General features: G+C 50.3%; 1 protein-coding gene across 1 annotated transcript in view; it reads right to left on the bottom strand.

Annotated features, from left to right (window-relative positions):
* LOC144821925 (uncharacterized) overlaps positions 1-9805 on the bottom strand; it is a 68059-nt gene extending 58254 nt beyond the window's left edge. The window contains exons 1-2 of the mRNA XM_078679073.1: positions 9743-9805; positions 6053-6095 (exon numbers count right to left, since the gene is read on the bottom strand). Of these exons, the coding sequence (XP_078535199.1) occupies positions 6053-6059 (7 nt within the window). The 5' untranslated portion in view covers positions 6060-6095; positions 9743-9805. The remainder of the gene's footprint in view (positions 1-6052; positions 6096-9742) is intronic.
* Positions 9806-13753: the final 3948 nt, after the last annotated feature.

The following is a 13753-nucleotide window of genomic DNA, read 5'->3' as shown; positions in this document are numbered from 1 at the left end:
TCCATAGCTTCTGTTGATTTTTATTGTGAAGACAGCTGTAGGATGCATGAGCTGGTCAAGCTCAAGTTGAGTGGACAACTGGAGTTAGAGAATAGGAAATTGGCCCTAGAGGAAAAGAGAATGCAAATTGAGCATGAGTTGATAATGAGGGAGCTTGATTTAGAGCTTGAGAGGCTTGAGGCCATGAGTGTCTCAGCCCAGCAACAAGAAATGTGTGTAGCTCAGAGATTGAGCTTTGCTGAGTTGGAGGTGGAGTCCAGCTCAGATGGTGACAGCAAAATTGAATTTTCTAGTGCTGGGGAGCAGTACATACACCTAGAGCTGTTGCACGTGACTTGAAGGAGGGGGTTAACATACACCAGGAGGTTCAAGGACATGAGGTAGCTCCAGTAGTGCGCAGGGTCCCTGAAGGGACTAAGGTAACTGGCGCAGGGGTTCATGATCCTAGTGGTGGGAGGGACACTCTACTGACTCTGGATGAGAGGTGCAGGGAGAGGGGTTCCCCCAAGGTTGAAGTCGTGGTCTGTGAGTGTGAAGACCGTTCAGAAGAGTGTGGGTTGAGAGACAGTCAGATACTGTCTTGCCAATCTCGAGAGTGGTGTGGCGTACATGTGGGAGGCACTGGATGGTGAGGTGAAGGATTGTTTGGTTAACCCTTGTAGGGGGCTGTGTGATCCAATTGTGGAAGAGCATATTGTAAGTCCCTGTTTTCCAGAGCTATGCCAACACCTGTTGTAGTGTAAGTTATCTGACCTCAGGGAGCTCATATTGGAGGCAGACCTTTTGGTGGATTCCAGAGGGTTTGGAGAGGCATGGGGGACCGACTGTGGGGAGTGGCTCAGGTATCTTCCAACCAAGAGTAGTGGAAGTGGTGTAGGGTAGCCCAGTCAGGTCCCGTTGTAGTGGGAAGGGTGTAGGGGCTCACGTCCTGTCTCAGTGGAGAAGGAGTGAGTGTGGGGCTGCATGTCCCAAGGTTCCCGAAACCCAGTCTCAGAGCCTGGATGGTTCTTTAAGGGAACACCAGGTGAGGAGCCTAGGCTGTCCTGATGGACCCCCTGTTGAGGGGGATCCCCTAGTGTCTGGTGAGATGGGAGTGTCTGTAATCAGACCTCCATCAGTTCTGGTGTCTGGCAGTGCTGCTCCAGTTGGGAGGGTACAGAGGTCCAGACTGAGGGGTGAGAGGGCGGAAAGAGTCCCCAATGGAGGAACCAGTGGGTCAGGGGCCAGCCAGAAGGGCTGCATCACCAGTGAATGACCATGGTGACACCACTTCTGTCCTGGGGGATCTTCACACACTGATGGACAGGAGACGAGAGATCTGCGCCAGGCAGACTGTCAAACAACACAGGATTTATGTGCCACCCTCGGGGAGGGTATATGCACTCCCCAGGAAGTCCTGGTTTGCCAGGCAAGTGTTCAACTGCAGGGGTTGGTCCCTGGGTTGGGAAGCCAGGTTCAGGTGTTGTCTGACCTGGAGGAAGGGGCAACTGTAATCAGTGCCCTGACCGACGTAGCTTCTAGGGTACCACAAAAGTGGGTAAGGTGCAGTGCTCTGGAAGGGGGTGCAGAGGGAGGGAGTCTTCGTCTCTGATCCTGGTTCAACTAGAGGGTTCAGACCCTAGGTTGGAGGGCCAGGTTCAGGGTGTCCCTCCTGACCTGGTAGCCCAGTTGCTGGATAGAACACCTGAACTGGTGGCCGAATTGTGCAGGACACATGCTACAGGCACCCTGACAATTCTGGAAGAGGGTACCGCTCCAGGTGGCAGGGCACAGAGCACCGAGGAGGATTGGGTGTGGAAGAGGCCACCCCAGTCTCTGGTCCAGCCGCCGGGTACAGGCCTAAGGCTGGTGGGTCAGTGCCAGGATGTCATACCTGACCTGACAGAAGGGAGAGGGGACAAAGGGTGCCTAGCACCTGGGGCTACTGCCCCCCACTCTGACGCCACAGAGTCTTGAGAGCCCTGAGAGGCATAAGGCCTAGGTCTCATCCTTGACTGCTGTCAGTGGCCACTGTGAGTTGCTGTCTGCCTGTTGGGGCACACCTGTGAGCAAGTTAAAGTTAGATGCTGTACAGGTGGTGTCCACAGGTGAAGAGAAGGGTTCCCCATGGATTAGCTTGGTGGACCCTGAGTGTATGGACAGAGGAATTGAAATGGGTTCAGGATTGACGTAGAACTGGAATATGCTGTTGCGGGCCAGGTCCATGTTCTATCGCCCAAAGCAGGGAAGCCCATCAAGGTAGTGATTGGTCTACCCTGCATTTTGGCTGGAAGGGGGTTGTGTTGGACTTGGCCCTTTTTGCAGGGTCATCCATGAACTTCTTGCCTTCCTCCTTTATTTTGTCTGACCTGTGTTTGTTGGTTTTATGACTCCCGGCACTTCATCACTGCTGATCCGTGCTAAAGTGCATATGCTCTCCCTATTGTAAATTGATGTGTGAATTAGTGATTCCATGATTGGCCGATTTGGTTTACTGGTCAGACCCTTGTAGGGTGCACCGAGGGTGCCATGGGCTTGTAAATCCAAATGCTGCTGGTGGGCTTGCAGTACAGGTTGTGCCGGCCACAGAAGCAGCCTGTTAAAGTGTGTCTCAGGTCTGCCTTTGCAGAGCCTGCGTGCAGTCTGGTACTGCCATGTTGACTGGGCAAGTGCACCCACTTGCCAGTCCCTAAACCTTCCCTTTTCTTCATATCAGACACCCCTATGGTTTGCCCAATGGCAGGGTGCATTGTAAGTATAAGGTAGGACAAGCCCTGATGTGTGTGGCATGTCCTAATAGTGAATTACAGCCATTTTCGTGTTCCACTATTGCAAGGCTACCTGTTCTCTATAGACCAGAATGGGCAGTTAGATTATTACATCTTATAATCCTAACGGACTCCGGGAACATGGTAGAAATTAGAGTTTAGTATGCCTGAACTCAGAATGATAAAATACATCTTTTAGTGAAGTTGGTTTTAACATTCTGTGTTTGAAAATACCACTTTTAGAAAGAAGGTTATTTTCTTGTCTAATTATCCAAGCCTGCCTCTGCTAGGCTGTGCCTCTGCTAGACTGTGGGGAATTCCAGGAGACAGGCTGAGTCAGCCCAGTGGTGAATAGAGAGATCTGCATCTAGATGGGAGGGAGGAGTTGCACCTGGGACCTGAATGGGACTGTGCCTGCCCCCCACAGTGCTGGCTCCGCCCCCTGTGGTGCGTCTGAAGTCTCTGCCCTGCACTGTGAAAGGAGGGGAAGAATCATGTCAACAGAGTGCTCCAGGGCTGTGCCTTTCCTCCGCAATGTTGGCTCCACCTCCTGTCGGACGTCTGATGTGTTTGCTCTGCACTGTGAAAGGAAAGAAGGAGTCATGTAAACAGAGTGCTCCAGAACTGGGAAAAGGCTCCTCTGTCCTCAGAGGGCAAAGGATTTTGGGGTATAAATATTGGGACCCTGATCCCAAGAAATTAGATCACTTTTGGACTACAAGAAGAAACCTTTGTTGAGGTGAGGAACCTGAAGAAACTGAGGAAAGACTATCCCTAAGCTGAAGTGCTGCTTGGGGGATTGGCCTGCAGTGGTTGCCTGACTGTCAAAGAAAGGAGAAAGAACTTTGTGTGCTTTATTTCAACTTGTGAAGGATCTCCAAGGGCTTGGAACAGAGCTTGACTCCTGCTGAATTCTCAGGGACAACAGACTTCAACCCCCAGCTCCCAGAGTTCTTTGGAAGTGCCTGCTGCTGTTTTGGGCCTTTGTAAAAACCTGAGTCGGGTCGGGGGCAATCGATATTTGCCCGGCGGTATTGCCTCTGTGACCCTCTAGTTATTTAATCAAATGAAGAGGCAGGCGCTGGAGACTGGAAAGCAGGAAACAAGGTTTTTATTCTCTCCGGAGGAGAACACAACGAAACGGACAGAAGGTATCGTTCTGAGGTGCTCTAACTGCATCCCTGAGGCCTGGCCTCTTATACACAAGTTTATGACTTTATTGTACATTACACATTCATGTTAAAGCTTTGATGTATGAAAAAGACATTCCCGGAAATTCCCTTTGGGCCCGTTCCCACACACATTTACAGTTGAAGTCCCCACCCTAGTCACAACAGGTGATGAGTATCACGCAGCTGGATATTCCGCCGATTCACGGAATGTGGGGGGTTCGGTCGGATCTCATGGAGTGGGGGCTTTGATCAACCCGGGGATCCTTTGATGGGGGAAGCTTTCTATTGTACGGGGAGGGGCAAGGGATGGTATCGGCAGAGCTGGGTGTCGGCCTGGGAACGGGGAAGAAAAAAAAAACGGGCACACGGGGAAAAAGGGGGTTTGCATCTAAGGGCCGGAGATCATGAAAGGGAAGCAGGGAGGTGTCGCGCTGGGAACAGGATGAGGGCCTGGGGCAGAGCAGCGCCGAAGAGGGGTTTATGACTCAAGGCAGGTGCAAGCAGGGGGCGGTCAGCGTGCAGGCTTAGTGAAGGCGAAAGGCTATGTCAGGGGCCAGCGGCATGCAAAAGGGTTCGTTCTGATCGGGGCATCTAACAAAATGGCGGGCGCGCACGACAAAAGTGTGGCATCAGGGGGAGAGGCAAGATGGCGCAGATAATGTTCACCAAAACGTACTAATTTTCAACACCTTCTGATGGACTGCGTGTCGCAAGGAGCTGGAAGCGCGACTCAAGAGGAAGAAGCATGAATACATAGGCAGGATATAACAGAATCCCGTTTGGAAGTCTGAAAGTAAGCCATTCTCTTCAATGAACTGTGACACCTGGGCGAACGCTGCTCTTTCTATCAGTTTGCCCAGGAAAGGTCCATTTGAAATCGATCTGTAGTTGTCAGGGTTCAGCGGATCCAGGTTTATTTTCTGCAGTAATGGCCACATGTATGACTTCTTGAGTTCCTCTGGAAATATTCTGGTAGCTAAGGAGTTGATGATTCTTCTAACTGGAGGGGCAGCAGAGGTTGTTATGTGAATTGTCTTGAAGGTTTGAGGTGGACACGGGTCAGAAGGGCTGCCGGCAGGCCTGCTTGCTTTGACCAGATCCATAAATTAATTGGTTGAAGTGTGTTGGAAGGAACGGAGAGGCTGGGTTAGAGTATTCGTGGATTGTAGCTTTATAGCTTTATAAAAGAGTTAGTGCTGCTGCTTGTCTCTGTTTTAAGTAGAAGCCCAAGGTGTCTGCCTTGTCTGAACTCATAAGCAACAGTTTGAGCTTCTTCTAGGCAATATGGTTTACAAAAAAATTGAGGATTATATAGAATTCTTTATTTGCACATTTAGGGGCCTATTACGAAGTCCACCCGCCACTGCAACGGTGCACAGGACTGACAGCCGAGGTTGCAGCAGTCCCTCTAGGCAAATTAGGATGGGGCTGCCACATTGGCGGGCGCATCCTCGACTTTAACATTGCGGCAGGCGGTGCTTTAAGCAGCACCTGCCGCAATGTTAAGCCCATGTAGTGCATTGTCATGCACAACGTGACAGGCACCGTGCGGTGCCTGCCAACTTGTGCCTAGCAATGATGGGAGGTACAATGGGTACCCCACCAGTGCAGCCACCCAAACCCCCCGGGGGCCCGCAATGTGCCCCCAAGGTGATTTCCCGCATGACTTTCCATGGTGGAGTCTCCTACTATTGATTTTCTGTCCAGCCAGCAATCTGACCGGTGGAGAGGCGGTGGACGGTCTTTCCGACCGCCGCTGTGCCCCCTGCCATTCTAATATGGCAGGGGTGAACCAAGAACATTTGGTGGGCGGATCGCCACCGCCAACGGCGATCCGCCCGATATAATGGGCCCTTAGCATTTTGAATTCTGTCTATATAGTATTTCTCCCTTGATTTTTTCATAGCGGACTTGTATTATCTGTAGGGGAAGTTTGTCTTGGTTGGCGTTTGTTTTGAGCCAGGCGTGTTGCAGCTTTTTAATTTTCTGTTTTATGTCTTTTATCTCTGTATATAGCCAAGGTGCTTATTTTCTTTTGTTCAGTTGTGCATTTTTTAGTTGTACCAGGATACCAACAGCTTCTTGCCCCCCACTCCTCCCCCTTACTGTTGTACCCTGTATCAGGTCACTTACTTCCCATGATGCTCTGAGGTGCTCTGCTATCGGCGTCTTCTTCCTGTTGGGAAAAGGGCAGAGAAATGTCAGTCACTCACTGACGTCAACAAACGAGAGTCCAAAGATGGGTTTCTGTGAGGAGGCGCTCTAAGGCTCGAATATTACTGGGGCACCCCCCATGGAGAGTACTGATGCAGCACGTGACATGGCTTCTGTCACGTGTGTTGCCTTTCGTGCAGTGCGTCACTTTCAACAAATTACGTGACATTAACATACATGACTTTCTGGGGGGTGCCTCTTTCATTGCATCTCATGACGTGTGATTGTCACTTTTGTTCCATCCAATAGGACAAGAGGATTGTGTGACATGGCGTTGCTCACTTTCATCCCTTTGGCCGCTGCCTGGACATGATGTGACAACACTACACAAGGACATTAGCGGTGAAGGAAACGGGTCCATGTGGTTGATTTAACAACTGTGACATGGACATGTGAAGTGAGACAAAATGGAGAAATTACAGACGAGGAATATTTCTATTCCTACGATTCAAGCGTCTCAGAATCCAGGGATATATACCACATCAGATAAGTAGTGGCACTCGCTTATAATATGCATAATTTAAATTAACACATGCCCTGATGGTCCCCCTCTCTGACATCCATCCATGCAACAAGACCCTGGATGAGAAACAGCTTCCCACAACTAAACACCAACAAAACGGAAGTACTCATCGTGGGCCCAAACCCCGACGCCTGGAGTGACACCTGGTGGCCCCCCGTCCTCTGAAGCCCGCCCAACCCCATGTACCACGCACTCTACCTGTGAGTCTTCCTGGACTCAGAGCTCAAAATGGACCGCCAAATCAACTCCGGCTCGTCCTCCTGCTTCCATATCCTCCGCCTCCTACGTAAGACCTTCAAATGGATCCCCCTCGAACACAGGAAGACCGTCACTCACGCCCTGTTCACCAGCAGAATCTACTACGGCAACGCACTCTATGCAGGAACAAACGAAAACCTCACCCGCAAGCTACAGAACGTCAAAAACGCTGCCGCAAGACTGATCCTCAACCTGCTAAGACACTGCCACATCTCCCAGGACCTGCGTACACTCCACTGGCTCCCCATAGAAGCTAGAGTCACCTTCAAGATGCTCACCCACACTCAGAAGGCCCTCTACGACACCGGACCAGCATACCTGAACAGACGACTCAAATTCCATGCAGCCCAAAGAACCCTACGATCAGTCCAGCTTGCCTACACAGTAGTGCCTTGCACCAGAAAGACCAGATCGCGAGGCCGCTCCTTCCTCGCAGCCAGAGCCTGGAACGCCCTTCCGCTCCAGCTCAGACAGACCACATCGCTCCCCATCTTCACAAGAAACCTCAACACCTGGCTCTTCAACAGACCCCCTTCTTGATGGACTGGAACCTGCAAACCCCCTCCGTGCCTTGAGACCCTTACGGGCGGGTAGTCACGCTTAACAGACACCGCGACCCTAATTACAAGTTTTAAAATGTGCCTGCCTGGGCCCAGCAGCTGTCAATGTATTTTGAGCCTTACCTGGTTAACACCACCTGTGACGTCCACAGGTCCCGATACCAACAGCAACCAGCAGTTAAATCATGAGTCCGACTGCCTCAACACGGCGTGCATCAAAGAAATCAGGAGTCAGACAGACTGCCTCAACACGGCGTTCATCAAAGAAATCAGGTGTCTTGACAGACTGCCTCAACACGGCGTTCATCAAAGAAATCAGGAGTCAGACAGACTGACTCAACACGACGTTCATCAAAGAAATCAGGAGTCAGACAGACTGCCTCAACACGGCGTTCATCAAAGAAATCAGGTGTCTTGACAGACTGCCTCAACACGGCGTTCATCAATGAAATCAGGAGTCAGACAGACTGCCTCAATACGGCGTGCATCAAAGAAATCATGTGTCAGTCAGGGTGCCTCAACACGGCGTTCATCAAAGAAATCAGGAGTCAGACAGACTGCCTCAACACAGCATGCATCAAAGAAATCAGGAGTCAGACAGACTGCCTCAACACGGCGTTCATCAAAGAAATCAGGAGTCAGACAGACTGCCTCAACACAGCATGCATCAAAGAAATCAGGTGTGAGACAGACTGCCTCAACACAGCATGCATCAAAGAAATCAGGAGTCAGACAGACTGCCTCAACACGGCGTTCATCAAAGAAATCATGTGTCAGTCAGGGTGCCTCAACACGGCGTTCATCAAAGAAATCAGGAGTCAGACAGACTGCCTCAACACGGCGTTCATCAAAGAAATTGTGTCAGACAGACTGCCTCAACACGGCGTTCATCAAAGAAATCAGGAGTCAGACAGACGGCCTCAACACGGCGTGCATCAAAGAAATCATGTGTCAGACAGACGGCCTCAACACGGCGTGCATCAAAGAAATCATGTGTCAGACAGACGGCCTCAACACGGCGTGCATCAAAGAAATCAGGAGTCAGACAGACTGCCTCAACACAGCATGCATCAAAGAAATCAGGAGTCAGACAGACTGCCTCAACACGGCGTTCATCAAAGAAATCAGGAGTCAGACAGACTGCCTCAACACGGCGTGCATCAAAGAAATCAGGTGTCAGATAGACTGCCTCAACACGGCGTTCATCAAAGAAATCATGTGTCAGACAGACAGCCTCAACATACCTACCTGAACAGCAGAGTCAGCTTCCACACCCCCACCCCCACCCGCCAGCTCCGCTCCACCAACCTCGCCCTCGCCACAGTCCCCCGCATCCAACGAACGACCCCCGGCCGTAGATCCTTCTCCCACCTCGCCGCCAAGACCTGGAACACCCTCCCCACCTACGGCAGACCCAAGACCTACTCGCCCGCAGAAGACTCCTCAAGACCTGGCTCTTCGAGCAGTAGCAGCATCCCCCCCTCCCCCCCCCAGCGCCTTAAGACCCTCACTGGTAGGTAGAGCGCTATACAAGTATTCTGATTGATTGAAGGCGCTCATCAAAGAAGTCAGGTGTCAGACAGGGTGGGGTCCCACGGGAGTGGTGTGGTGACACCCGCCCCCCCCCTCCCTTTAACGAGTTGGGAAAGGGTGGGGTGGCAATGCTCTCCACCCTGATCAATACGGGGCATGAATTAAGAAACCCTGGGGCTACCTTTACCTCCACAGCAGGGGTGGAGGCCGCGCCTTGAAGCTGCGTCTTCGCGGAGCTGACAACCCCACAGGCTTCAGGGCTGTCAGGTGGTCAGCACGGAGGTGACGCAGCCAATCACACCTTCTAGAAACTTACTGCAAGGGGGATTATTAAATGAAAAAAACATTTGGATATGAGCTTTGCTATTTTTGCTTTGTAAGTAAAGGGGGCGGAGCCCAGTGCCCCTGGCCAGAATCCGAGACTCTGCCACATATACCTTGATGCGGTGTCTGAAGTCGATTGTAAGTGCTGAATGAAAGCCCCTCTTAACCCCCGCAGGGCTCGACCCTGGTCTCACCAATGCCCTCAACACAGCCCGAAAGAGCTGCTCAAACTCTACAGTTTAAAGACTTCAGACGGACACAGCTCAAGCTCCAGCCATTGATATAAGGGCGTGGCTCTGGCTTCTTCTTCTTCTTCGTCACTTAATAAAGCTCGTACCTCGACATTTAAAAGCGCTACAGAAAGGTGCAGAGTTTGGAAGTGCCGGTGCAAGTCAAGTCCTCTCGTCTTACCCGCGTTCCAAGTGCAGCCGCGTCCAGGGTCACACAGCGCGCAGGGATCTGAAGCCGAGCATCGGCCCCCCCCGCGGCTTATATGCCTCAGGCCACGCCCCTTCACAGCTGAGACGCTGCCTCTGACGTCAGTCAGTGTGCAAGCATGTTGCAGAAGTCAGGTGCACACTCGACACGAAAAACAAGCATTTGCAATGCAACAGGTCTCGCATTTGCGAGAGTTTGAGCTGCTGGCATTGAAAATGACAATGCGTTTTATTTATGTTTCAAAAACCAAAACACAAATAAAAGGCATTGTCATTTAGATTGCCAATTGCTCAAACACGTAAAAACGCGAGACCTGTTGCATTGCAAATGCTTGTTGTTTTGTGCAGTAGGCTTTCTAAATATTTTTTTTCACGACTCAAAATAAAGGCCAGACCTATTGGCTTTGCCAGGGCTAGCTTGACTTTTTTGCGACGAACGTTTGCATAAATCAGCTGCTAGAGGTCTCCCGGAGCCGCTGGGAGCGGGAGACATTTTACAGAGTGTTTGAGGCATTTGACCTTTGCAAGAGATGACGTCGTCACAGCCCTCGGGTTCATTCTTAAAGTAAACAGATCGAAAAATACCGACAACTGCGGGTGTGAGTGACCCTCTTTGTAAGTCTTAAGCTCCACTCCAAACACTTTAAGAGGTAGTGACGTCAATGGCGCAGGTGGGGTGACATAAAATCTATAGTGTTATGACGTCACACAGCAGGTGACGCATCCGACCGGTGATGTCAGAGTTTAAATCCCTGCACAGAAGTAAGAGGCAGCGAGACCGGGGGGGGGGGGGGGGACAGAGAGGGGGAAAGGCCCTGTCTGTTCTGGGTACCACTTCACAACTCACAAGTGCCTTTGGGGGTCAGCCCCCCTGCAATCCAAGCAGCCCCCTGCTTTACAACTTTTAATCATGAGCGGGCATCTTTGTTTCTGGTAATTAAACGAGTAATTGAAGCCCTAGAATGAACCACGCGCCTCTGTCCCTGGAGAGGGGTTTCTTTTTTTTTTGATTTCTGTAATTTTTTATTGTATATAAAAAAATATATATTTACATGGAGCATACATGAGTGGCGGAAAGAAGGAGGAAAAAAGAAAAAAGAAAAAGAAGAAGGCGCCGGGGGGGGGGTGCAGCAAATATAGTCCTGCAATAGTTCGTTCCTTGCCATGGTGCGTAGGTTGGATAGTTCAACTAGTCCCAAAAAAGAAGAAGTCCGTATTCCGAGTTTTGGCGTTGTCTTCTTTCCCCCCTTTGCGCTGCCTGGTGAGTATAAAGCCCCGGACGATAGAGAGGATAGAGAGGGATAGAGGTAGGAATGGAGATAGGAGAGTGTTCTTCCTCGCAGGTTTCTTTTATTAGAGTGTGGGTCCCTATCGTGTGTCCCTTGATGGCTATCTGGTGTCCAGTGTCTGCGCCTAGGGGGGTTTATGTGATGAAAGGTAGAGGTCTAGGGACCTCCATATGTTTGATTGTCTGTGTGTTTTCGGTGAGTGTTTCGCTGTAATGTTATCTGCCCCTCTTAGGAATGTGACCCAGTTGAGCCACTCCTGTGGTGTGGCTTTTGTGGTGTCTTTCCAGTTGCTTAGGATTATTTTGACTGCAGCCGTTAACAGTAGGTCAATGAGGTCACGGTCTTCTGTTGTTGTGATGGACGGGGCTGCAAAGCCCAGGACTAGACTTGGGAAATCTATGTGTAGGGCTACTCCAGTTATGTCATTGATAAGCTTCCCCGTTCTTTCCCAGAAATCCTTGATCTGAGGACAGGTGAGTAGGAGATGCTCTAAATCCCCCCTTCCACTGTCACAATTCCAGCATGTGTCGCTCTCTCGGATTCCCAGGGTGGATAGGCGGGCCGGTGTCCAGTATGCCTTGTGCACTAACCAGTATTTGGTCTGATTTAGTGAAGCAGTTATTTTTTTCCTAGTGGTCGATCTCCACAATTCTGCCTTTTCGGTCTCGCTTAGTTCCTTCCCTGCTAAAGTCCCCCAGAAGTTTGTGACCTTATCATTGAGTTTGGTGTTTTGGGGACGTAGGGCTCTGTATAGGTGTGCTATTTGGTGTCCTGTCTTGTTGAGATTGGCTGCAAGCTGTAAGAGCGAAGGTGTCTGGCTTGTAAGGTTTGCCTTCCTAATTGCTACTTTTATTTTCAGGAAGTTATATAGTTCTATGTTTTGTAGGTTGTGCGCTTCCTTGAGTGTATCGAAAGTTGTGCTCTCGCCCTGTCTTTGAAGGTCATGGGCCGTGGATATGCCATGTCTGTACCACTCAGGCATGTCTAGAACCTTATCTCTGTATTTTAAAATGGGGTTGTGCCAGAGGGATTCAAATTGGCCTCCTCTGATGCTTGTTAACAGTAGTTTGTCGACGCTCAGAAGAGCTGTCTTTGTGTTCTTGAGGACGGGGTTATCCTTCACTGCTGGGTGTCGTGTGGCTGTCAGGAGGGTAATAGGGTTCATGCCTTTTAGTAGACCGCGCTCAAATGATAGCCATGCTGTTTCACCTCAAATCAAGCTACACCAAGGAAGAAAACAAACTCTACCTCAGGGAAAAGACGCGGAGTGAAGGAACTTTGTCGTCGCACACCCACTCAGCAAGTAAGGGAGGGGACGGGAGGGGGGGGAGGGGCGAAGGAATCGGGGGGGAGCGGGGAGCACTTACATGGGCCGACTTACTATCATCTGTCTTCTCTATCTTCTCTATACTTTATCTTTCTCTTTACACTCACATGGGGGAACAGGGCACACAGGAGAAGGGGGATGGTCCCGCACACAACCCAGAGACCGAAAAGACGCAGAGAAAGGCCAGCGCAAAATGCGGAAAAAAAAGCAGTTTAAATGGCAAACATCAACCAGAGTAGCATAGCGTCGGACATTAAAATTGTGTCCCTAAACGTCAAGGGTCTGAATAGCCCGGTGAAAAGGAGGAAAGTGCTCGAGCACCTTAGGAAACTCAAGAGCGACATATATGTACTCCAAGAAACGAGATTACAAGCAGAAGACATCAGCCGCATAGGGGCAAATTGGATAGGTGAGGTGCAGGGATCACCAGCACAGAATAAGAAGAATGGGGTGGTAACAATTGTAAGCAAACACTCCAAGATAGAAGTTGTAGACTCTCAAGCAGACACGCAAGGGAGAATGCTTATAACGACACTCAGAAGAGCGGGGGAGACATTCCACGTAGCTAACTTATATGGACCCAACAGTGATGACAGATCATTTTGGGAGGGGGTGGGTGCACAACTGTACTCACTACCGCTAGGAGATCTGCTGATAGTTGCAGGAGATATGAACCAAGTCCTGGACCCAGCAATTGATAAGCATCCATATAGACCAAGCCAATCAACAAGCAAACCCCCCATCCTTAAGAATCTATGCACCAAACTAAGGCTAAGAGACCCATGCCGCATGTGCAACCCAGATGCCAGGGAGTACACATTCTACTCCAACCCACACAACTCATATAGCCGAATAGATTACATCCTAATGTCAGAAACACATACCCACCTCATAGACCACACAGAAATAGGACCCAGAACTGTATCGGACCACTCACACATAAGCCTAACACTATCGGGTAAGCACAACGACGAGCCGACACGCAGATGGCGATTCGATGACAGTCTGCTCCAAAACGCCCCAGCGAAAGCCAAGATCGAGGAGGCGATAAAAGAATACCTACTCTTGAACGACAAACCAAACACAAACAGGGAGGTCCTATGGGACGCCCTGAAGGCCACCATCCGGGGAACAGTCATGACAGTCAAGGGCAGGATGAACAAAGACAGGAATAAGAGAATTGCAGACCTAGAGAAAGAAATTAAAAAACTTGAGAACAGCCACATAGCCAGAATAGAGGACAAGAACACACTCACAAACCTGACTAAATTAAAGTATGAACTGAACAGAATACTAAGCGAGAGGGCGGGCACTTGGATCAATAAATATAAATCTATTAATCTTTGTACCGCAAACAAAGCGGGCAAAA

Source organism: Lissotriton helveticus, chromosome 2_2 (genome assembly GCF_964261635.1).
Source record: "Lissotriton helveticus chromosome 2_2, aLisHel1.1, whole genome shotgun sequence".
NCBI classification, from domain to species: Eukaryota; Metazoa; Chordata; class Amphibia; order Caudata; family Salamandridae; genus Lissotriton; species Lissotriton helveticus.
The sequence above is the reverse complement of the archived record's forward strand: the minus strand, read 5'-3'. Positions and strand labels throughout refer to the sequence as shown.